Source organism: Nyctereutes procyonoides, unplaced genomic scaffold, assembly GCF_905146905.1.
Source record: "Nyctereutes procyonoides isolate TBG_1078 unplaced genomic scaffold, NYPRO_anot_genome, whole genome shotgun sequence".
In the NCBI taxonomy this organism is placed as follows: Eukaryota; Metazoa; Chordata; class Mammalia; order Carnivora; family Canidae; genus Nyctereutes; species Nyctereutes procyonoides.
The window spans coordinates 56198735-56223423 of NW_026575131.1; the positions used below are offsets into that span (position 1 = coordinate 56198735).

Sequence of the window (24689 nt, forward strand, 5' to 3'; positions counted from 1 at the left end):
GATCCCAGTCCTGGGATCGAGTCCTGCATCGGGTGCTTGCAAGGGGCCTGCTTCTCCCTCTGCCTGTGTCTGCCTCTCTGTCTGTGTCTCTAATGAATAAATAAATAAAATCTTAAAAAAAAACAACCTGTCAGGATCATCAAAAAACAAGGGAAGTCAGGAGCTTCTATCTATCCACTAGATTGGATGCTCCCCAATTCATGAATCGCTGCAGCGGGAGGCCAGTAAATTCTTTAAAATTCCAAATGTGAGGAAAGTCTGAGAAATTGCCACAGCCCAGCAGCACCTAAAGTGACATGACAGCCTAATGTCCTGTGGTGTCCTGACTGGTGTCCTGGACAGGAAAAGGCCACTAGGGAAAAATTGAGGAAATCTGGATAAAGAACAGACTTCCGTTCATCACGGAACAAGTCAGTCTTCGTCCATTAATTATCCACAAAAAAAGAAAAAAAAAGGACCATCTTAATGGAAGATGTTAATAGTAGGGAAACTGGGTACGGTTTCATACGGCAACTCTGTACTAGCGTCACAATTTTTCCGTAAATAGGACCGTTCTGGAAAATAAAGCGTATATTTTTAAAAGTAAAATAAAACAAAACAAAAAGTGTTGAAGGGATCAGTGTCTTGGCTCTGCCCTCCCGCAGGCGGGGGCCGCGGTCACACGCCTGCATTCCCCTGCACCTGTTCCCTCACCTGAAGACCGAGGCGGGCTGGCTTGAGGGCCCTGAGCCATCACCATCTGCAGCTCCACCTTCACCCCAGGTGAGGGGGTGGCTCCTGGAATTTGGGGTGAATAGCATGGGCCTCACACGGCTCTGAGGACGCGCCCTGCACAGGTGAGTGGACAACACGAATGTCCCCCCTCCTTCTCTGTGCTGCTACGCGACCTGGGACAGGTGACCTGAGAAGGGGCTGCGCAGTGAGACACGGGACGCCCCTCAGATCACAGGGCTCCAGACCGTCATGTCTTTAATGTTCTGCAAGGGGCCCCACAGACGGGGAGGGAATAAATACAGAAGGTTGTAAGATGCAGTGCGCCCGGCCCCCAGCCTGGGAAGCGGGGGAAATGCCTGTGGGCCTCAGTTTCCCTCCTCTGTAAACAGGTGAGAACACGCAGGGTTTTGCAGGTCTCTCTTGCCGCCGGGGCTTCCCCGACCTCAGGCTGGCGGTGCCGCCTCCGGCCCGCTAGGGGGCGCCAGAGTCCGGTCCCTCGGGCTGCAGGACCACGCCCCCCGCCCCCGGGCTGTGCACCCCGACCGCGGCGTGGGGTCGGGGGAGGTCGCGGCCTCTGCCCCGGGGAGCACCCAGCACCGCCCAGGGCAGGCCGAGTCCCCTCCCCTGCTCCTCACCCCTCCACCCCGCCGTCCCCAGTGGCCCTGGTGCTCCCCTTCCGAGGAGGTCAACGGGGTCAAGGGAGGGCGAGCCCACGGGCTGTCCCGGGGCGGTGGACCACGGGGGAGGGGGGCGACCGGCCTCCAAGCCCCGACTCACTCGGGCCTTCCGCCGCCTGGACATGGGGCTGAGCGCAAGGGGTGGCGGGGCTCCCCGGGCCCGTCCGCCCGCCGGTCCCGCTGCCACGCGCGGGTCTGAGCCCCGGGGGCAGCGCGGCCTGGGTCACAGCAGGTTGATCTCGTCCAGGTAGCGGGCCAGGACCGAGTCCCGCACGTCCTTGAAGACCTTGCGGATGTTCTGCGTGTCCGTGGCGCACGTGTAGTGGCTGAAGAGGCGCCGGGAGCGCGGGCCCTTCCTGCCCCCGTCAGCGCCGTCCACGCAGCTGGCGTACATGCCGGTGTACATGTCCAGGATGAACCTCTTGGCTGCCTCCGCGTCCTGCCTCGGGCCTGGAGGGGCAGGGGGGGCGGTCAGGGCACGCGGCCCGTGGGGCAGGCGGAGACTGTCCCTCCTGGGCCAGGAGGGGCCTTGGAGCCCCTGCTCCAGACGTTGCCGCCCCCGGGGCTGCAGCGGCCCGCAGGGACCACGCACCGCGGTGCCGGCGGCGCCATCTTGGGCCTTCCTAGATGGTCACGTGACCGCCAGGTCCAGCCAATGGGAGCCTCAAGAAAGAGCTCCGCTGGTCACGTGACCTGGAATGGACCAATAAGACTTGGCTCTGAGACTTTGGGCAGAACTACGTCAAAGAAAGAAACTCTCTTGGCTGGGCTTCCAACTGACGGGATGGGAACTTGGTGCTGCGGAGAAAGATCTCGCTGAGAGGTGCAGATGGGTAAACTGAGGCCAAGGGAAGGGGAGGGATGGCCACCCTGGTGAGGCAGTGGACACGCTCAGTCTCTATTTCTGTGTCGGTATCTCCGTCCCTCTCTCTGTCTCTGGAGCCCAAGACCCGACTCTGCTGCTACTCGCCGGGTTGCCTTATGATGTCCATGTAACTGCCGTGAGCCTCAGTTTGCCCATTTGCAAAAAGGGGATCCTGACAGCCCAAGCCTCCCAGAGTTGTGAGGACTCGGTGCAATCATGTAGGGGGCTCTGGGCTCAATAATCAGAATGTTATTATCATTCTTCCAGAAAGGCAGGATACTCAGTGGGGAAGGCTGGTGGTGGCTCCTGATCCAGGCAGCCTGGGTTCAAAGCCTGCCTCTGCCACTCACTGGCAGTGTGGCCTTTGGCAAGTGATTGCACTTCCCCGTGCCTCGGTTTCCCCATCTATAGTGGTGAGAAGAAAGAATTTTACTCCACAGGACTTTTTAGTGAGGATTAGACTAGTCCATACACTAGGGTGCCTCCAACGGTGTTAGATGCGTGAGCTGTCGTTATAATCACAGATATTATTTAGTATAGAAGAGGAAAGGACCAAGAGCCGGAAGTTGGCAGAGTGCTCCAGCCTGTGGCTGGGAGAAAAAGATGAGTCACGAAGGTTCCCTTTGATGTGAAGGAAAACAGTCCCTCAAAACTTTATCCCCATCCCCAAATCTCCAGGCCACGCCCCCATTCCCAAGGCTGCTCAGCTGGGGAGGGAGTCAGGGCTGTCCCCCATGATGGAACAAGTTCACATCTGTCTCCCAGGCCCCCAAGTCTTCTGGATCTGATTGGCTGGGATGGGTTCACATGGGCTCTGAGACCTGACAGGGCCAAGGGTCACACTCATGGTTATGTCACCAAGCTACCGTGGTTGTTGTGTATGGGAGTGAATAACTCCCCCCAAATTTATGTCCACCCAGAACCTCAGAGTATGACCTTATTTGGAAATAGGGTCTTTGCAGATGTAATTAGTTGGCTTGAATTGGGGTCATACTGGATTCGGGTGGGCCCAGTAGCCAACAACTGGAGTCCTTATAAGAAGAGGAAAGACACAAACACACACAGAAGGCCATGTGACAACTGAGGCAGGTCGGAGAGATGTATCTATAAGCCAAGGGGCCCCAACCAGAGGCTAGGGGAGATGCTAGGAGTCAGAGCCTCCGGAAGGACCAATCCTGCCGACATCTTGATTTCGGATTTCTGGCCTCCTTAATTGAGGGGGACACCCTTTGCTTGTTTTCTGCCCCCAGGAAATAAAGCCAGCTGTCTCCAGGACGGCTGCCATCACCCCCTCGCTGTAGGTGGGGGGCATTTGGCCATGAAGAGGGGAGTCTGCTTGCCTCCTCCTGACTGAGCTGCCCTGAGCAACCTGCCTGACCAGTAGAGTGAGGCGTCTGTAACCACCCACGACTTCTGAGGCTCCCCCCATCCCAGGGGTGAAGTCTGGCTACCCCAAAACAGCCATGAGGTGAGGAAGCCCAAGCCTCGTGAAGGGGCTGTGGATTAGGAGACACCAGATGGGGCCAGGGAGGGGTGCAGGGGTAGAGTAGGAGGGAGTGAGAAGCAGGAGAGAGGGAGGAGGGGGAGGCGGGAGAGAGAGGTGCAGAGGGATCAGACCCACAGTGGAAGAAGCCACCTTGGAGGTGCATCTCCACCGGCCACCTCAGCTGATGCCACACACATGGAACATGAACTTACCCGCCTCCACCCTTCCCAAGTTCCTGCCCCACAAAAACGTGAGCAAAGTCGAATGGAGGCCTCAAGCCCCAAGTGTCAGGAGCAGTGTGTCGCTCAGCTGGGATACGTCCACCAGCCCCTCCCAGTGGCCTTCCAGGGAAGTGCGAGCCAGTACACCCCTTCCTGGGACCCACCAGACCCCCACCTCCCCTCTCCAGTCCTGCTGTCCAGACGGCCAGGCCCTGTGCCCCTCGGGCTGCCTGCGCTGAGGCCTCGCTCCCAAACCTGCTCCTGCTCCACGTGCACCTGCCCAGACTCGACGCAAACCTATTGCTACAACCCACTGCATGAAAGGAGGTCACCGTGTCTAGGAAAACAGAGCTGCGTGCCTTGGAAGGACTTGTCCAAAGGTCAGGCACTGGTTTCCTTTCTAATCTGCTATCTTAGATATAGATAAGGTGACTGCGAAAGAGTCGAAAAAGAAGTCTCAAAAATCTAGGAAGATTCTGGAAATAGCTGTTGACACCTTCCAGGTGTGGCTGATGACAATGAACCCTACAGCGGACCCACGCGCAAGAGATCTACACCTGCCTCTCCAGGGCCCCCTGCTCACAGCCACGGCATCAGGAATGATGGTGCCTGTCACCTTCCCCCCACGCTGCAGAGGGGGACATGGAGACTCGCAGCTTGGGTCTGGAACTCGGGTCTGTCCCATCCCATCTGAAACTCCACTGGCTCTGGCTGGGCTAGGGTCCAGGCCAGCATCTCTCTTGGGAGCTGCTTTTGGGAAGTGAAGGCTACAGAAAGTTCTAGAACCACTCACCCTGGAAACTGGGGAAGTAGGTAGCCAGGTGGGAAGTGGGGATCTTCTCCTCCAGGATGTCAGTTTTGTTGAGGAAGAGGATGACAGACGTGCTTTTGAACCAGGGCAGTTCCAGGATGGTGCCAAATAGGGCCAGGCTCTCCTTCATTCGGTTCTGGGTCGAGGGGAACGGGCAGGTCATTGATCCAACAGCCAGCTTGGCCCAGACAGGAGCCCTCCCCCACGTCTCCACATTGGGCTGTCAGCCTAACGTCCAGGGGCTCGGGGCCCCCGATTCCCGGCCAGGTCAGAGAGGGTGCGCCAGTGCTTTGGCGCAGCCTGTACTGGTTTGACTAGTGTCCCCCACAAATTCATGTCCCTCTGGAACTTCAGAATGGGACCTTATCTGAAGATAGGGTCTTTGAAGATGTAAAGAGGTAAGAAGAGGTCATGCTAGATAGATTGCCACCTCCACTGCCAGGGGTCCCTTCTAAAGAGGAGACATTTGGTGGGAATCTCTGGGTGGCCCAGCGGTGTAGCGCCGCCTTCGCCCCAGGGTCTGATCCTGGAGACCCGGGATCGAGTCCCACCTCGGGCTCCCTGCATGGAGCCTGCTTCTCCCTCTGCCTGTGTCTCTGCCTCTCTCTCTGTGTGTGTCTCTCATGAATAAATAAAATCTTTAAAAAAAAAAAAAGAGGGGACATTTGGACACAGATACACGGGGGTAAGGCCAGGTGACCACAGAGGCAGAGATGGAGCGACGAGTGTACAGGCCAAGGGACCCCGAAGCAAGGGGAGCTAGGGACAGAGTCTCCCTCACGAACTGGGGAGGAAGGAGCCTGGCTGCTCCCGGCGTGTGGCCTCCAGGGCTGGGAGAGGGGGCGTCTCTGTGGCTCCTGCCCCCAGGCTGTCGTCCTTTATCACGACAGCCCCCAGCAAACTAGGACATCGCATGCGGCTGCATTCGAGCAACATCTGTGGCGGCATGACCTCAAACTCATTGTTTCATTTGGTCTGAAAGTCAAAATTATAGCATCTGACCCCTGGACCCTCAGACTGTGCGTGTAAAGCTTCACACCCTAAAAGCGCAAAGGTCTGAAGTGATCCGGGTCTTAATCGGGAGAAGAGTTCACAAAAGAGCGATGCGCGGCCTTTCCGAATAAAAGCAGGCCACTATCCCCGGGGCATGACCCATTTTCCCGGGCCAACTGCACTGTGCTTCCTGGGGGCCCTGTCTCGGGGGCTTGAGTGTCCCTTAGAGAGAGAGTCCAGGGTCCTGGCCACACACTGCTTGTGGATCTGGGTCTGGGGACTCTGTGCTCTGGCCACGGAAGGGTGCAGAGCGGAGCTGAAAGCCACGCCAGACACACACAGGCCCGCTCAACAGTGGCAGTGGGTTCCCTGCTCAGCCGCGGCCCGGGCCAGGAGGAGGCGGCGCCCCTGTCCCCGCGGTGGCCCTCACCTCCTGGTTATTCTCCTCCAGACACTGGTCGTATTCGCTCAGCGAGGCCAGGTAGATGAGGGCAATCACGTTCTCGAAGCAGTGGATCCACTTCTTGCGTTCTGACTTCTGGCCCCCGACGTCCACGATCCTGCCGATTCGGGAATCACCCCGTCAGACCTAGCCAGGGCCCCCTGCCGTGGCACCCCAGACCCCGGGCACCCTGGGGCATGTCGAGATCAATATATAATCATTGCCAGCCTCTGGGCCAATGCCTCTGCTGTGTTACCACATTTCACCCCTTGAGGCAGGCGTTACTGTTCGGCCCATGAAGAAACTGAGGCACGGGAGGGGAGACCTTGGTGAGCCTCTGGACTGGGCTGCCTGATTTGCACCCCGCGGAGGACAGCAGGTCAGACACACCCGGGGTCTGCCCTGGTTCTGGCCCGGTGACCTGGGGCAAACTGCAGAACATGTCCAGAACTCAGTTTCCCCACCCGTGACATGCGCATTGTTCTGACCAGCGGACACCATCCCCTCTGCGTGTGGCCCAGGGCGAGGGCCCAGCCTCCACCTCCACACACCGCAACAAAAGCCGGAGCCCTCACGTCTTCCTGTTCTCTCTAAGAAATGTGGGTCACTGATAACAAGGCTTGCATCATCTCCCCGGGGATGGGACTGTTACCCAGGCAGCCGACAGGAAATGCCAGGAGCCCCAGAGCAAGAAGAGACTTGCCCCTTTGTATGGATGGGAAACCAAGGCTGGTGCCCTGTGGCTCCCGATCCCTGAGCCCCACCCCGCTGGTGCAGACTCCCTGAAACCCCAGAGCAGAACGGGCCGGGCAGTAGCTGACAGTGAGGCTCTGGAGACTGAGACAGATGTGGGGAGGCTCCTTGCCAGCCTCCACTCTCCTAGTCCCAGCTTCCTCTGAGCCCTCGCTCCCTGGATTAGGCCTAAGAACACACTCAAGGCTCCCACCTGAAAATCAGTGCCTTAGCCCAGCCTTTCCTGTGAGCTTCTCCAACCTCTACCTTCATTCCTAAACTTTGATCAGTTCATCCACCCACTTATCCATCCACCCGCCCACCCACTAATCCATTCATCACACATGTATCCATCCGTCCACCCACCCATCCATCCATCCACCTGCCCATCTACTCACCCATCCACCCATCTATCTGTCCATCCATCTACCCACCCACCTACCCCCCATGCATCCATCCATTCACCCATCCGTCCACACACCCTCCGTACATACACCCATCTCTCCATCCATTTGTTCATCCTTCCATCTTCCCAGTCATCCTCTCACATTCACCAACTTCCCCTCTGATCTTGAGCTGATCATCACTAGGAAAGCAGGAGAATCAAACTCATCCCCTAGCCTTGGGGGGCTCTCCATCAGGGGAGACTGATGCCAAACAGAAAATTATGAACCATTCTCATCAGGAAAAGGCCAGAGGAGCATGTTTGGGGGGTCAATCCAGGGAAGCATGGGACACAGTAGGGTGAAGTGAACACACCCGTGTTGCACCCTGCACCCTCCACAGCTCCCTGCCATCAGCTCACAGACACAGAGCTTGCAGAGGTCACCGATGAGCCTCTGATCACCAACCCCAGAAGTCACTGCTCTCAGTGAACTCTTCCTGACCTCGCCTTAGCCTTTGACACTGGCCCTCATTCTGCCTGGACGACCCCTCACTGCGCTGGCCACTCACACCTCTGCCTTCCAGCTCAGGCCTCTGTGTGTCCAGCTACCTCTGAGATGCCCTGGACCCCAAAGACTGCAGTGTCCCAAACGACTTCATTGTCTAATCAGATACCTCCACGCTGCCGCCGCCACTGTGGCCCAACGTGTACCCCATTCCCTTGATTCTCAGATCCTTACACGCATCTAGTCTTGCCCATTCTACACCAAAACGATTTTTGCACCATCCCCATGACCACTGCCATGGCCCCTACCAACCCTTCCTGCCTGAATCGTGGCTCCTGCCTCCTCTTGAGTCTCCTGACCCCCAGCCTCACGCCCTCAAGGGGGTCACCCTCTGAGCTTCCCCAGCCCTGAGCCCATCCCTCTGGACTATCACTGACCACACAGTCTCTGTCTCCTCCTGCCCAGCAGCCCTTCAAGAGTCCTCCTAGTGAACGCCTACTCATCCTTCAATGCCCTAATATCGATGTCCTCTCCATAGACCTGCACCCCTGGAGCTCTGGTTGCCCCCCTTCGAGGGGGCTGAAGGTGCCTAGATCCAGCTCTGCCCCCTGTGGCCTGGAAGCCCCTTGAGGACTGTGACTAGGAAACTCCTACTCACCCTTCAGGGCCTCAGGGCCTTTGCCCCTCCTATAGGAAGCTTCCCCCCCCACCCCCCAGGCTGTGAGCTCACCGCAGGTTGGTCTTCTGCACAGAGAAGCAGTACTCATTGATGCCAGTGGTAGGCATGCGGCTCCGGAGCACGTCCTGTGCTGTGGGTACGTAGCCCTCCTCGGTGATACGCTCCAGGTGGGACAGGTAGCTGTGGAGTGAGGAGCCCTGAGGCCCGGTCTTGCAGCCTTAGTTTGTTTCTCAGACCCCCCCCCAAGCCCAATGAGGTGCCTGCTCAGGGAGGGGAGCTCCTGGGGAGGGCCCAGGATCTGTGGGTCTGCAGGTGGCCCGGAAATATCACCCTGAGGCTGTGGGAGCATCGAGGAGAAGCGGTTTCCCCCTCGGAGCAGTATGACCTCAAGGACAGTGTCGCTGGGGAGGGGTGTCACCTTCAGGGAGCTGTCACCCCAGGGGTGGTGCTGTCCCAAGAAAAGTGATGGCCTGGGAGTAGGCTCCCAACTGCCAAATCAGCCTAGATGCGCAGCATCGTACTCAGGACGGCGTCACTGTGTGATGATGACCAGTGTCACCCCCGGAATGATGTCACTGTTGGAACAGCGTCACCCCAAGAGCTGCATCCCCGCAGGAATGACATCATCACCCTGGAGCAAGACCATCTACAGCCAGCCCACCCCACAGCGTGTCCCACCATAGCAGCCAACCAGCTTGGGCACCATCCTCCTGGGAGTTCATCCCTGGGGGCGTCTCCGCTGTGCCCCACACCCTGCACCCGCTGCCCGCAGACCCCAGACTCACTACACGGCCGAGTCAAGCAGGTGGAACTCCCGGCGGCGCTCGTAGCAGGCCCGGATGCCGGCATCCCTCCACAGCCACTGCATGGCCACGGCATAGCGCTTCTCAAAAGTGGTCACCTTGTAGGGGTCCTGGCTCATGACCAGACTGGCATGGTGCTGGGGAGGGACGGACGGGCGAGTCAGGGCGGCCTGTGGGGCCGGCACCCTGCGCACAGCCCTGCGAGCCACCACCTGTCTCCGCGTCCACTGCCCGCTGCCCTTCCCGCTCCCGCCCTCCGCTCCACTCCTTCCTTCACCGACGTGATTGTCTGCAGATGGAGGGCAGAAGGGCAGCAGAGGACACATGTGCAGGGATGACAGTTCTGGTTCTTTGATGCGTATGGGGCAAGTCGCCGCAGGTGTCCCCATTAGAGACTTAGTGCCATGACCCAGGTGGCCGGGTCTCTCGGGGAAGTAGAGGCACGTGCAGCCTCAGCCGCCCACCGAGTGGCCCCTCATGTGTCCTCTTCCTCGCAGAAACCTCTGCTCCTCTGTCCTCCTTTCTTTCCAGCAGGAACACCTCACTGCTGCTCAGACTCCTGGGTTGGCCTGTGCACAGGCACGTGTGTGCACCGCTGTGTGCATGCATGCGGGTATGTGTGCAGGTGGGCTTGCATACACCTGTGAATCTGTGCGTGTATGTGGTGCGCGCATCTGGGCACATGCATGTGTGCTTATGTGGACTTGTGTGTCCCTCCGAGGCTGGGAGTATGACAAAGATGTCCCAGAGCTCTAATTCATGCTGCATTGAGGTCCTCCCCAGTGCCATACAACAGGGAGAGGGAACGAAAGGTGTCAGGTTTGGAAACGAATACGTTACACTGTTATTCACAGGCAACACGACTACGTGTAGAAGATCCAAAACCGTCTAGAGATGAGCTATCAGAAGAACATATAACTTAGCAAGGTCCCCGCATGCAAGATCAATTAACACAAATCAAACGGGTGGCCATATATTCACCACTGACCATGCAAATTTTTTAAAATTTAAATCCCAGGGATCCCTGGGTGGTGCAGCAGTTTGGCGCCTGCCTTTGGCCCAGGGCGCGATCCTGGAGACCCGGGATCGAGTCCCACGTCGGGCTCCCGGTGCATGGAGCCTGTTTCTCCCTCTGCCTGTGTCTCTGCCACTCTGTCTCTCTCTGTGTGACTATCATGAATAAATAAATAAAATCTTTAAAAAAAATAAAATAAAATTTAAATCCCATTTATGGTAGCACCAAAAGATATCAAATACCTAGGGATAAATCCAGCAACAGACGTGAAAGCTCTCTACACTGAAATGTAGAAAACATCACTAAGGAAAGATTTTAAGGATCTAAATAATTGGAGGGCTATGCCATGTTCATGGATTGAAAGAGCATCTTTTTCCGCTGCCCATTCTGCCCAAAGCAATCCACAGATTCCACGCAATTCTACCAAAACCCCAGAAAGGTGTGAAAGGGTGTGTGTGTGTGTGTGTGTGTGTGTGTGTGTAAACACTGACAAGATAATTCTAAACTTTATGTAGAAATGCACAAGGGCCCAGAGTAGCTAAGACAATTCTGGAGAAGAATAAAGTGGCAGGATTTCCACTGGCAAGCTCGAAGCCTAGATACCAGGAAGCTACACTCATCACCATGAAGCAATATTCACTCAAAGGCGGATAAATTAGTCAATGGAACAGAACAGGGAGGATTAAGCGGATCCAGGCACATTTGAACACCTGATATCACCAAGATGAGACCTTGATACCGTGAGAAAAGCGTAAGTGGCGCTGGCACAACTGAATATCTGCCCGCAAGATGCGGGTGGGGAAGGAAAGAGAAACATAATCCCTGCCTCACACCGTACACAAAAATCAATTCCGGGTGGAATGTAAGTCTAAATACGAAAGAATAAAAGACAGCGATGCGGGCACCTGGGTGGCTCAGTGGTTGAACGTCTGCCTTTGGCTCAGGGTGTGACCCCGGGGTCCTGGGATCGAGTCCCACATCGGGATCCCTGCGTGGGGCCTGCTTCTCCCTCTGCCTGTGTCTCTGCCTCTCTCTGTGTCTCTCAGGAATAGATAAATAAAATCTTAATAAATAAATAAATAAAAGATGGCAGCAGAGAGTTTCATCATGACCTTGGGGTGGAAAACCATCTCTTGGGCAGCCCCGGTGGCTCAGCGGTTTAGTGCTTCCTTTAGCCCAGGGCATGATCCTGGAGACCTGGGACCGAGTCCCATGTCAGGCTCCCTGCATGGAGCCTGCTTCTCCCTCTGCCTGTGTCTCTGCCCCTCTCTCTCTGTGTCTCTCATGAATGAATAAATAAATAAAATTTATTATGCCACAGATCTGTAAGAAGAAGAAGAAACAAAAAGGAAAGTACTTCTTTTTTGATGGGCAAAGGCCAAAACCAAAAGCAAAAATGGGCAGAAGATGTGAACAGTCGCCTCGCCAAATGGAACATCCGAGTTCCCAACAAACATATGGAAAGGTGTGCAACCTCCCCATTAATCAGGGCGGTGCAAATCACAACCACAGTAAAAACACTACCAAGAACCCTCCAGAATGGCTACACCAAGGTGACGGCACCACGTGCAGGTGAGGACGTGCGGCAGGTGGAAGTCTTTGCGCATGCGTGTGCGCTGCTGGCGGGAGCGTGGACTGGTACAACTGCTCAGAGACAGTTCGGTGTCTCCCCCTAATCTAATCCACTTTATGATCCGCATCCACCTCTACGCGGACACCCAATGGAAATGCAAAGGCTTTCACAAATGGCTCATGGCGGAGATGAACCAACCGCCACTGTGCCTCCAAACACGGAAGGGCCACAGATCAACCGTGCAGTGCCACAGGCCACACGTGGCACAAAATTCCGTGTCATTCCACGTAGGGGAAGTTCAAAAACTAGGCAACGTGCTGATGGGAGATGGGCTAGTGGTTAGGCCTGGGCCGGAGGGTGGTAGTGATTTCGGGAAGGGGCCTCATGTTCTGCTTCTTGTCTCCAGGCAGTGGTTACCCACGTGTTTGCTCTGTGATGATTCACTGAGCCCGCCACCTGGCTTCTTTGGCTCGCGTGTTATGTCCCAATAAAAAAAAAAAAAAACAAACAACTACGTTACTTTGTAAGGAAAGGCGGTGTAACGGAAGGTGGTGACAGGGCCAGCAGGTGCTTATCTTGAGTCTTCCACATGGGGACTGTGAATATCAAGCTAAGTGTCCCCTCTCCTCTTGCTTCTCGTCTGGGAGGTGGGGATGACGGCCCCCAGCCGGAGGGGTTTCCTGGGGGTTAAAGTCATCCCATCCACTGATGCTCACCGCCCCCTACCCCCTTCAGGCCCCGTGCTGAGAGCTTTCGGCTCCTTTAATTTATCGAGTTCTCACCACGAGCCCCGTGAGGATCTCCTGAAGCTCGGGACTGGCCCAGATTCAAACTCAGAAGCCTCCTGATCTGAGAAAGGTGATGTCAGCTGACGCCTGTCACAACGGCTATTATAAAACCCAAAGAAAAGACGAGCGGTGTGGACAAACTGGAACGCTTGCGCCCCGGCGGCCGTGGGAAACAGCCCGGAGCTTCCTCGAAAACCCTGAAACCCGTCTGCCCTGGGGTCCAGCGAGTGCTTCTGGGGGTCTGACCCGCAGGCGGAGATGAGGATCTTGGAGAGGTCCTGGTGGCCCGCGGCCCTGAGCGTCGCCAGACGGATGGCGCGAGCACAAGCCGTGGAAGAGGACGGGATTCTGCTCGGTAACGGCGCGTGTGGCCCCGCGGACGTCGTGGTAACAGAAATAAGCGAGGCAAGGACGGTCCCGCTCCGCATGACATCGAGAAAAGGCAAACCCACGGCCGAGGAGCAGAGTGGGGCTGGCGGAGGGGACTCGGGGGCCACCGGCGGGGCACGACGTCGTAGTTACGCAGGATGAGCGCGTTGCACAGGCCACCGGGCCGGCCACCGCGCACCGTCCACCGAGACGGTTACGGGGGCAGATGGCACAGAGCGTTCCCGAGTCAACTTCCCTGGAAGGTGATGTGCCGGCTGCCGCATGGCTGCACCCCCACCCCAGGGCAGGACTGTGTCAGAGTCGGCAGTGTGGACGTTTCCACAGCCAAACGGGGTGGCTCAAGACTCCCCCCGGGAGCTGGGGCCCAGGGAGAGGTGACGGAGCCACAGGTCCACAGGGATACATGGGGGACGCCAAGCTGCCTGGACGCACAGAACACCCCCAGGAAACTCCTGGGCTGTACAAACAAGCCCTGGGGACCCCAAATACGGCCCAGCCCCAGGTGCTGCCTGCAGGGTCTGAGGGGACACGGTCCTGACCTGGGAGGATCTGAGGGGACAAGTGCTGGACTATGGGGGAGGACGCACATCCTGCCCCTGGGGGCCCTAGTGGACACAGCCGGGGTTTGGGGTCCGAAGGGACACGTCCCACCCTGAAGCCCAAGACCCCACCCAGCTTGGAGCCCAGGAGGGGAGGCCCCAGGATGCTCACGCTGCTCTCAGGCCTGCTGAAGGGGATCTGCAGCCGCTCCATGGCCTCGATCATGGCCCGCATGGAGACGAAGATGTTCTGGTAGACGAGGGGCCGGAAGCCCTTGCGGTCCTCCTCCGAGTAGCCCGCCCCGTGGATGATCCGCATCTGCTTGATGAACGTGCTCTTGCCGCTCTCGCCAGGCCCTGGGGAGGCACACCACCAGCTCAGCCCCGGGGTCCCCACCCCCGCCCCCCAGGGCTCAAACCCTGGCTCGGCCAAGGCCGCACTCTGCAACCCTGGGCGAGTGCCTTCACCTTCTGGGCCTCAGTTTCCCCAGCTGTAAGATGTGGTTCACAACAGACTCTGCCCGCTGGCTCCACCTGATGGTAAAGGAGTTCACTGTCAGGTGCTCCCAGGAGGGGTCAGCAAACCATGGCCCGAGGGGCCTTCCAGCTGGCCACCTGTCCCTGCACGGCCAGCAAGTTTACAGTTTGTAGGATGGCTTTTACGTCTCTAAGACTGGTGGCTTTTTACATTTTATTTATTTACTCATGAGAGACACAGAGAGAGGCAGAGACACAGGCACAGGCAGAGGGTGAAGCAGTTCCCCTGTGGGGAACCCGATGTGGGACTCGATCCCGGGACCCCGGGGTCACACCCTGAGCCGAAAGCAGATGCTCAACCACTGAGCCACCCAGTCGCCCCGTGTCTCTAACACTTTTTATGGTTGTGGTTTTCACATTTTTAAACGATTGAAAGGAATTAAAAAAAACTATTTTGTCACATGTTGAAATGATACAAAATTCATGTTTCGGTGTCTATAAATAAAGTTTTATTGGCACACAGTCACCTCCACATGTGTACGAATTGTCTACGACTGTTTCCTCACCACCACAGCAGAGTCGAGCAGCCAGACAGAGACCATCTGGGCCCCAGGGCTGAAAATATTTACTATCTGCTTGTACAGGAAGAGTCACAGCATGCCTGCAGCGCTCGCGCTATCGTCAGGAGTGGTAGCATTGACTGTAGTTAGAACTGCTGTTATTATTATTTGCTCTTATACTTTCAAGTAGAGAAACTTTTACAAAGGAGAGACGATAGGATAAATAGTGTTTAGCTGAATGTCAGGGGCGGCTTCTCCGTGGAGGTGACTTGTGGAGTTGAGATCCAAAGGCTGGGAAGGTTGGAGGAAGGGCACATCATGCAGAGGGCACAGCCCGTGCAAGGGTCCTGGGGCAGAAGCAGGCCTGGCGTGTTGGAGGAGCAGCGAGGAGGCCTGTATGGCTGGAGGAGAGTGGGTGAGGGAGAGAGAGGGAGGACAGGGAGGGGACGGGGCAGGTGCGTAGGGCCTCGGGGAGTGCAGAGAGGACTTGGACTTTTACTCCCGAGAGGAGGGAGCCCTGGAAAGTGGGAGGGGGGAGTGGAACACCTGCCGCGCATCCTCACAGGTGTCCTCGGGTGGCTGCTGTAGTGAAGACAGACTGTGGTGCGCGTGGGCCGGAGCACGGGGGCCGGGGTGGAGGTCTAGCTCAGTGGGGGTTGGACCCAGGTGGAGAGAAGGGGCCATTCAAGAGAATCTGGGAGGCGACTCAACAAGTGGGGACCAGTGGACATGATTTACGGGGCCAAGTGCAAGACGAGGCCCTCCTGAGCCCGGGGCGCCGCGGGCCTGCCCAGGTCCTCCCTCCCTGCCCCGGAAGCCAGCCCTGGACTTGCCGCAGTCACACCTGGATGTTCGACACTGGGTGTTCCGGCCTCGGGGCTGGAAGCCCAGAGCCGAGGCTGAGCCCCGCAGCCTCCCTCTCTGGTGCCTCCGTCTTCCCTCCTGGCTCCTCCAGCACCTCCCCGCCCGTGCTGCCCGGCTCCTCCTGGGGGCCCTGGCATGGGGTCCTTCCAGGGACAGGCTGACGGGCTGGGAGGAGGAACAGGGAAGCAGCAGCAAAGGAAGGGGTGGCCTGACTGGAGCACAGAAAGAGGAAATGGGGCAGAGGGGGCAGAGGGAGGTAGAGCATGGGGAGTGTGGGCAGCGGGGAGACGAGCAGGTGCCGTCTTGCGTCACCCCCCACCCCGGGCTCCCTGTCCCTACACATCTGAGGGCAACAAGGGCAGGCCGGGGTGACACCGGGTCTTCGTTAAGTACGCTAGACCTCAAGCTCTAGCCCCGAGGGACATTAGCGGGGAAACGGGGCGAGCGTTCGGGCTGCGGGTCAGGGGTGCGGGCCAGGAACTCCTCACCTGCTCTTGGCCCCGTCCTGGGGCGCCCCGCTTCGGGGTGGGCTCAAACCCACCAAGTATTTAGGGGCAAAAGGTGTCAGGTCTGCAACATACTTGCAAACCGTTCAGGGAAACGACGAGAATGTGTGCGTTAACTATAGGACTACAGAGCACGCAAGTCGTAGCTGTCGTTACGCACCGCGTCACTGTGTCAATTGTGAACATAGACACCTGCTCGTCTGGCGGGGCGGGGGGCGGAGGAAGAGTGGAGAAGGGGGAGAAACCTCCCGGCGTCAGGTGCGCGTGAGACGCCGAGTGGGATCCGGAGCAGAAAAAGGGCCGCGGCGTAAACCAGCCCCACCCGGGCCCGAGCGGCGTCCGCGTGCATCTCTCAGAGGTGACAAACGTGTGCGGTACCCGAGATGCGAACGCGAGGGGAGGCCGTTCAGGAGCAGAGGCTCCCTCTACCACCTTTGCCACTTTCCTGTCCTTCTAGAATCGTTCCAACATAAGAAGTGGCCCCTGGACGCCCACGCCACGGTCCACGGCCTGAAACTCCGCAACGTGAAGCCGCGTGTGCCCCACATTGCGGAATGTCTCGGGTTCCGGGAGGGACGCCTCCGGCCCAGCGAATGTCCCCGCCGCGAACATGCGAACATCAGGCATCAAGGCACAGCTCTCCGGCCCCCGGCTCCCCGAGCCCAACACGCACCATCTTCCAGAGCCTCACCTGACGGACCGACGGCTCCTGGCTCACTCTTCTTGTGGGGAAACTGAGTCCCAGACTGGCTGATGGGATCGCCGTGGGCCGTGCAGCTGGCAAGCGGCCGAGCTGGGACTCAGACCTCGTTCCGCCTGAGGCCAGAGCTCGTGGGTGTTAAGGACGACACCAGAAAGTTCCCCATAACAGTAATCCCAGGGAGCATGGCTTAACTCTTGGCGTCCGCCGGGCCCGGGGCCACGATACTCCGTGCCTGTCCTCGGTCAGTCCGCACAGACATGCCCTCTGGTTCACCAGGAGACCCCGAGGACCAGAGAGGTGAGGCGGTTTTCCCAGGGGCACACAGCTAGCGGGGAAGCAGGAGCCCCCCCGCCCCGCCGGTGGGGCGTCTCCAGGGCATCAGACAACGTCCGTCTGCGGACACTTGGAAGCCGGGCAGCTGGCGGGGGTCCGCCGGGGGCGGGGGTGCACTCAGGCCAGCCCCGGGGACTGCGCCCTCTGACCTCCGGGCCTCGGGGCTCCCCCGGGAGTGTGGAGGGCAGTCAGAGGCCTCACAGGGCAACAGTTCCCTCAATTTTCTTCTCTTCTGTTTCAAGAAAGGGAAAAAAAAATCCCGGTCCCGGGGCGCCTGGGTCACTCAGTGGGTTGAGCATCAAGTCATGATCCCGGGGTCCTGGGATCGAGCCCCGCGTCAGGCACCCTGCTCAGGATGGAGTCTGCTTCTCCCTCTTCCCCCCAACTTGTGTTCTCTCTCTCTCTCTCTCTCTCTCAAATAAATAAAATAAAAATAAGTCTGGGTCACCCCCACAATATGGATTGTGTGCCTCGCGCATGGGTCACAACCTGATGTCTGAGGGTGGAACCCCCCACCCCCCCGCCAGCAGCCCATGACCGTCCTGAGGCCACCAAGGGCTGTGGACCGTCTCCAGCCCCAGGCTCCGGGTCCCCTGCGGGAACGTGACCCCCCCCCCCGGGGCTGGGGGCTGCGGGGAGAGCTCTTCCCACCGGCCAGGGCCAGAAGGGAAGTGACTGCTTCCTTCTGGGGATGGATGAGGAACTGGAACCTCACAGATGCCAGGAGGGGCCGTGCCAACCCCGAGCATCACGAGACACCCATGCGGCTCCTTCCCTGGAGGATGCAGCCCAGGCACCTCGGACATTCCAAGAACTTAGCCTCAGGGGGCACAGGGAGCTGGCCCGGGGGGCTGGGGGGACAGGCAGCTCAGGCTGGCGACCCCAGACCAATCCCATGGTCCATCCCCTCCCTGGATCTCAGTTTCCCCATTTGTCCTTGGGGAGCCGGGGCTTTCCTCTCCGGGGGCACACGCACACGGAGGTCAAATACACGGACTCTTGAGCCAGAATCCCGGGTTCTGATCCTAACCGTGCGACCCTGGGCCGATGGCCTCGCCTCACTGGGCTGCGGTGTCCCCGTCCAGGGACAGGCGCTGGTGGACAGAGCTGGCTCCTTTAACGGCTTCCCTCAGATGCTCCTTGCTCCCCAACACACCAAGGGCTTCCTGTTGGGGACAGATGCAGGCCCGACCCTGCTTCCTCAAAAAGATCAGCCACCTCCAGGAAAAAATAACTTTTGGATTCAATTCCTGTTTTCGAGAGGGGAGAGTGGTGTGGAGGCCGCCCTCAGGGCTGGGGGGCTGGGGGAGGCGGTCAAGACCACAGTCCACGGCGCCGTCCACGGGGTCGGTCAGTGCTTGGGGCCGTGGACAACCAGCCCCCCCCACGGCAGGAGAAGGGGGCTCCCGATGGGGGCCTGGCCGGGGTACAGGGGACCGAGTGGGTGGGCCAGGGGATGCGGTGCGGCACCAGGGGAGGGCACCCCCGAAACAGGATGCTCATCCATTGCCTTGTTGGTGTATAAAGTTTGCTCTAGGCCTCTGCTCTGTGTCACACCCCCGCACTCCCGGGCCAATGCCCTGGACCCAGCAACTGGGGAGAAAGACACGGTCCCCACCTTTGTGCTATTTGCTGTGCAGCCGGAGACACAGAAAATGAAGAACGAATAAACAAGTCTGAGAGCGTGTCGGTGAGTGAGTGCGCTGAAGAAAGATCAAGGGCATCAAGTGGAGGAACGGGAAGGACGGGCTGCCCTCGTAGCCAGCGAGGCCGGGAAGACTCCTCCCAGGGGGCGACACACGAGCCTATGCTGTCTCGAGGGACGCTGACAGCTCCCGGCAGGAGAATAGCAAGTGCAAAGGCCCTGTGGTTTGCACATATGAACTTGAGGTGTGCAAGGGAAGATCACCAACATTGATAACCCCTGAGCCTGATGGATGGGAAAAAGCTAGCAGACGGAATGGAATGAGGGGTGCAGGGGGGGGACACCACTCCAAATGCTCAAGGCCTGAAAAAGATGACGGCACGGGGGCTGTGGTATACAACTGCATGCCCAGCCCTCTGACAGCTTCGAAAAATGGGCGCGTTCTTTGAAAGGCACCAACAGCCAAAACTCATTCAAGAAGAAATAACCCGGGACGCCCGGGTGGCTCAGCGGTGACCATCTGCCTCCGGCTCAGGGCGTGACCCCGGGGCCCGGGATCCCCGCAAGGAGCCTGCTTCTCCCTCTGCCTGTGTCTCTGCCTCTCTCTGTGTGTCTCTCATGAATAAATAAATAGAAATCTTAAAAAAAAAAAAAGCCCAACTAGCCCTCATTAACAGTATTATTAAAAAGCAGCCAATAAAACATCGTATATCATACGTATTATTAACCTAATAGCCTAACGAGTCTGAAGAAATCAGACACACCTATTAAAGTCATTAAATTCTTAATTAAAACCTTCCCGGCTCTGACAGCCTTCATTGATGACTTCACCACCGTCTAAGGAAAACAAAATATTCCCCGAAAAGCAGAGAAGCCAGGTGGCCACTGAAGGACTGTGGGAGAAGCAGCAGGAGCCGGGGTGTGAGAGGCCACGTGCCGGGGTCTGGGCCCCCCTGGGCCCCCCTGGGCCCCCGGGCCGGCTTCCTTGGAAAACTAAATCACATAAACCTGAATTACATAAAAGGCTCGAGTCAGAAGGGCTCAGATGCGACCCTGGGGTTCCGGGCTCCCCCCGCCTCCCACCGGGTCCTCAGCCCCCCCCCAAACCAGGAAAAACGAGGCCACCGCACAGACGGCCGGCCTCCTGGCCCGGGGCCCGCAGACGCGCCTCGGGGACACCCGACCTCTTCCCCAGTGACCCCTGCCCGGGGTTCAGGACATCCCACGTCCCACGCAGAGCGAGGTGGCAGCGGACGGGGGGGACGGGGGGGTGGACACACGTGCGGGACGCGGCTTGCAGCTTCCGAGGCCACGGCCTCGAGCCCCACAGTCTGCCGGCCCCGCCGCTCCTCCCTCCCGCCCTGTTTTCTTCTCTTGCTCGCTTTTCTTGCTGCAGGAAATTATTTTATCTGCTCTTTGGTTTATGGGCTAACGTCTGAGCATCGCGGCACGACGTGGTCCCAGGGGGCCCGGACACTGCCCGTGTCCTTGGCCGCTGGACCCCAGGAGTTACCCAATACATCTTGGGTGTGAATGGATGAATGGATCCGTCAGTCAGTCAATCAACTGGCCGGTCGGCCCGAGCCCACTGGCAACGCCCCGCCCCGGGACGAAGGGGGTCGAGCCCTCCCCGCGGTGGGGCCCTTGCGGCGGGCAGGGGAGAGGGCGGGAGGGCACCCCACACCCGCAGTCCCGGCGAGGCCCAGGAGCCGCATCCCGGAGCCGGAGCTGGTAGGGCGGGCTGGGCCTGCCGCCCCCGGGGCCACCTCCGCTGGCACATGCCCCGCGAGGCGGCTGGCCGGCCCGGGCCGCGGGCCACCCCTTGGGACCAGACCTGGGGCTCTCTGCGCCTTAGTCTTCTCGCCCAGAAGCGGGTCTCCAGCTCTCCCGGCCCCGCCAGGGGTGAGCCCCCCCCACCCCCGTCCTGGCCCGGGGCCCCTGTGCCCCGCCGCCCTGCCGACCCCACTCACCCAGCAGCAACAGCTTCAGCTCCCCGCGATCCCGCTTCTTCTGCTCCAGGAGGATCCTGTTGATCTCCTGGTCGATCCGGGCCGCCGCCTTCTCATCGTCCGTCAGGCAGCAGGGGCAGCAGCGCCGGGTCAGCGAGCGGGCCATGGTGGGGGCCTCAGCGGGCACGAGGCGGCATGGCCCCGGCCCCGGGAGGGCACCCCGGCCGGCCCTGGGGAGGGCTCCTGGCACCGGCGCGGGGGGCTGGCCGGGGGGGGCTTTCCTTGGGGGGTCACCCCAGGGACCCCTGACGTCCCGGCCTCGGGCACCGGGGGCCCAGCTCTACGAGGCCTGAGTGCCCGGCTCAGGCGGGTGGGGGGCAGAGGAGGAGCCCGAGAAGGTGTGGAGGCTCAGGGCTCCCCGCCCATCTGCAGACCTGCCCGGCCCTGCCAAACTGGTTGAGGGTGGGTGCCCCCGGGGAGGGCGGGCTGCCGGCGAGGAAAGGCCCCGACCACAGTCAGCGTCTGTCCCCGTCCCCGCAGCGCCCGCTGGGCCCTCCTTCCTCATTCTGGAGAAGGGGTGGACTCCATCGTCCCGGCCTCTGACGCCGCCTCCAGGGTGGCCCCAGGCCCACCCCTTCTTCCCCTCCGCAGAACCAGTTAGGAGAGGGGATCAGAATGCCAATCTTTGATCTTTCTCAAAAAAAAAAACCCTGAAGGCTGGGGGGCGGGGCGTGGGGATGGGGGGCTCCCGTGTATGGGAGTTCTTCTCACCCCCCAACTGCAGATGAGCAAACTGAGGCCGAGAGCCAGGAAATGACGTGCCCGGGCGGCCCCAGATGACTGTTTGGCGGAAGGACAGGATGGGCTGGGGAGCCCGCAGGCCCGGGCTCTAGGCGCTGACCAGGCCGCCTGGGAGCGGCCGTCCTTCTCCGGCAGACGTTTACTGGGGGCCTACTGTGTGCCTGACCCGGTTCTAGCACGAGAGGGAGCAAAACGACAAAATCCCTGGCCTCCCCGCCCAACACTCTAGATAGAGGGACAGATAAATACGTTTTTAAAAAATAGTGAAGCCTGTTGGATGATGATACAGTCTAAGTCCAATAATAATAATAAAGCAGAGCAGGAGGTAGGAGGGCTGGGGTGCTCGAGTTGGGGGCATTACATAGAGGGTCAAGAAGGTCACGCTGACCAGATGACGCGAGGCACCAGAAGGAGGAGGGAGGGGGCAGATGGCCTGGGCACAGGGGTCCCAGGGAGAGCTCAGGGTCTCTCCTGACAGCCTGCGGGGCCGCCTGAGCCTGTGCCCTGTACCCCCAGGCCCTAGAAGAAGGACGGTGACACAGGAGGTGAGTACACGGCCGCTTCCTGGATGGACACTCACAGCAAAAGGGGAGGTCTTGGGTGGCCTCCAGTCCTGCAGATCTTTGCCCTTTGAGAGGTTCTAGAAAGCTCTGGAAAGTTCTAGAAGCCCTACCCCATGCCCACCCAGCCCCGGAACTACACATAACTCGGGAGGTCCGGATACCTCTCAGATGGCGGCGGGGCGAGGCTCAGGGAGGGTGAGTGAGGAGCCCGGGATCACACAGCAGCGCGGGCAGCCCTCCCCGCCCACCCCCTGCGCGGCCGGAGGTTGCGCGGTTGTCTTGGCCGTTGATTCATAACGCTCGGCAGATGGGAAGTTCCAGAGAGGCCCCCGCTGGGTCCCGGGGGCCTGGTAGGGGCGGCCCCATTCTCCCGCCCCCCGGCCCCCCACTCCCCTGGCCTCCCGCCCCTGCATGGCCATGGCCCAGAGGAGAGGTGCTCCCTGAGGCCGCGGCCCGGCCACTTCCCAGTCTTGGGGCAAAGGACCAAAGGCAGAAATAGGTCTGAGGCGGGGCGGGCAGGAGGGTGGGCAGGGGGGCGGCGGGGGGGTGGCGGGCGGCAGAACAGAAACAACCAGCTTGGCAAAACCGGGAGGCCCAGCTGAGTCACAGACGCCGATGCCAGTGCCGAGCGCAGGACACGGAGGAGGGGACGCCGCAGCGGGACCGGGAGGCGGCCGCGGCCTAACGTCCTCCGTGGCTCCCACTGGCCTCAGGGCAAAGCCCCAGCTGCTCCCTTGCCCCCGCCCCTGCCCCCGGTGGCGGCCCCAGGCACCCTGAGCGTCCCCAGCTTCAAAATAAATCTTCCTTCCGGTCCCTTAACCGGCGAGCTGCTTCCTTCCCCGTGCCAGGCGCCGTTCGGGACATCTGTCACGTTTTAGTGCACGGGGAATACCAGGGCGAGCTTGTGCGTGTGTTTTTAAGACACGCGCACACACACAACACATAAAACATGAATATATAACCTAATAAATTCTTGTGAAACCCACGGCCACGTGATCCGCATCCAGGAGAAGCCGAAGCACGTCGTCAGCCCGGGAGGGGACCCAGATGCGCCTCGCTTCTTCCCCACGGTCCCCGCTGCTGCGACCCCGCCGTCTTCCTGTGCCCGCGGGTAGTTTTTGGTCGGAAGATTGATCTCATCCTTCATTTCTCAGGTTTACGCGGTGCTGTATTCATCATCGGGGCCCTAGGAGCTGGGGCTTTTTAAAGATTTTATTTATTTATTCATGAGAGACCCAGAGAGAGGCAGAGACACAGGCGCAGGGAGAAGCAGGCTCCCCGCGGGGAGCCCGATGCGGGACTCGATCCCGGGACCCCGGGGTCATGCTCTCATGCTCTGAGCCCAAGGCAGACGCTCAACCGCGGAGCCACCCGAGCGCCCCAGTTCTACGAGTTTGGACAAAAGTGCAGAGTCATGGAAATTACCACCCGTGCAGTTGCCAGAAAACCTCCCGCCAGGTACTCCTGGGTCGTCAGGCCCTCGACCCGTCCCCTGTCCCTGGAAACGGCCGATCTTCGTCGCGATGATTTTTCCCACGTTTCTCAGGACGTCATGTCAACGGCGTCCTACCTTCTCGGGTGGGCCTCTTCACTTAGCAGCGGAGCTCCGTGCCCACAAGCGGGGTGTTCTGGGCACGGAGCACCGCCCAGCGGGGTTCACGATCACCCACAGACATCCGCGGCTGTTCCCCGCACGGTGCCCGAGAAGAGGGCTGCTGCGAACGCGCGTGGGCATGTCTCCGGGACAAATCCCTAAGCGCTGGGGTTGCAGGGCCAGGGTCTGTAAGACACCGCTAACCGGGTCGCCACGCAGCCGCACCGTTTCGCAGCCCCAGCAGCGACGGATGAGACACCCAGGTGCGCGGCGTCCCCTTCGACGCTTGCCGTTGCCCGTGGTTTTCGTTTCAGCCGAGCTAAGCTCGTGCATGGTGGCGTCCCATCATGGACCTAATGTGCGTCCCCTGGGAAGGAGCTGGTCACCGAATCTGCCATCGCGTTCAGTGTCTTGTGTCCTGTGTTCTCTTTCCTGCGTTTGGAAAATCCTCGGACAGTCGGGATACAAGTCCTTTATGGGGCGCGGGGTTCGCGGATAGTCCCTCCCAGGCCAGATGGTGGCTTTTCATCCCTTCACCGGGCCTTTTGAGGAGCACACGTTTTAAATTTCGATGATGTTCGGGACGCCTGGGTGGCTCAGCGGTGGAGCGTCTGCCTTGGGCTCAGGGCGTGACCCTGGGGTCCTGGGATCGAGTCCTGCTCCCTGCATCCCCGCGGGGAGGCTGCTTCTCCCTCTGCCCTTGTCTCTGCCTCTCTCTGTGTCTCTCAGGAATTCATAAATAAAATCTTTTTTTAAAAATTTCAAAGACGTTCAATGTACCCATGTTGTTTTTTAACTCCGAGGACCGTGCCTTCCGCGGCCTATCACAGCTCTTCGCCCAACCCGAGGCCGTCAGGATGCTCCCTGGGCTTTTCTTCTGGGACTTTTACCGCTTTGCACGTCACGCTTAGGTCTGTGGTCCACGTGCTCGCTTTGTGTGGAGCAAGGAGCTCTTCCTCTTCTCCTCCCTCCCCGTCCTCCCCGTCCTCCCCTTCCCCTTCGTCTCCTCCTCCCTCTTCTGCACACTGAGGCCCACTTGTTCTGGCACCAAAGCTCCCGTCCCCGGATTTCTGCGA

At 59.4% G+C, this 24689-nt stretch overlaps 1 protein-coding gene across 1 annotated transcript; it reads right to left on the reverse strand.

Annotated features, from left to right (window-relative positions):
- Positions 1 to 952: 952 nt before the first annotated feature.
- Positions 953 to 21224, reverse strand: GNA15 (G protein subunit alpha 15). The gene is made up of 7 exons (XM_055344468.1): positions 20677 to 21224; positions 13791 to 13975; positions 9296 to 9450; positions 8562 to 8690; positions 6198 to 6327; positions 4757 to 4910; positions 953 to 1841 (listed from the first exon to the last, which is right to left on the reverse strand). Exons 1-7 carry the CDS (start codon positions 20819 to 20821, stop codon positions 1615 to 1617), a joined length of 1125 nt encoding a protein of 374 aa, XP_055200443.1. The 5' UTR covers positions 20822 to 21224; the 3' UTR covers positions 953 to 1614.
- Between the last annotated feature and the right edge of the window lie 3465 nt (positions 21225 to 24689).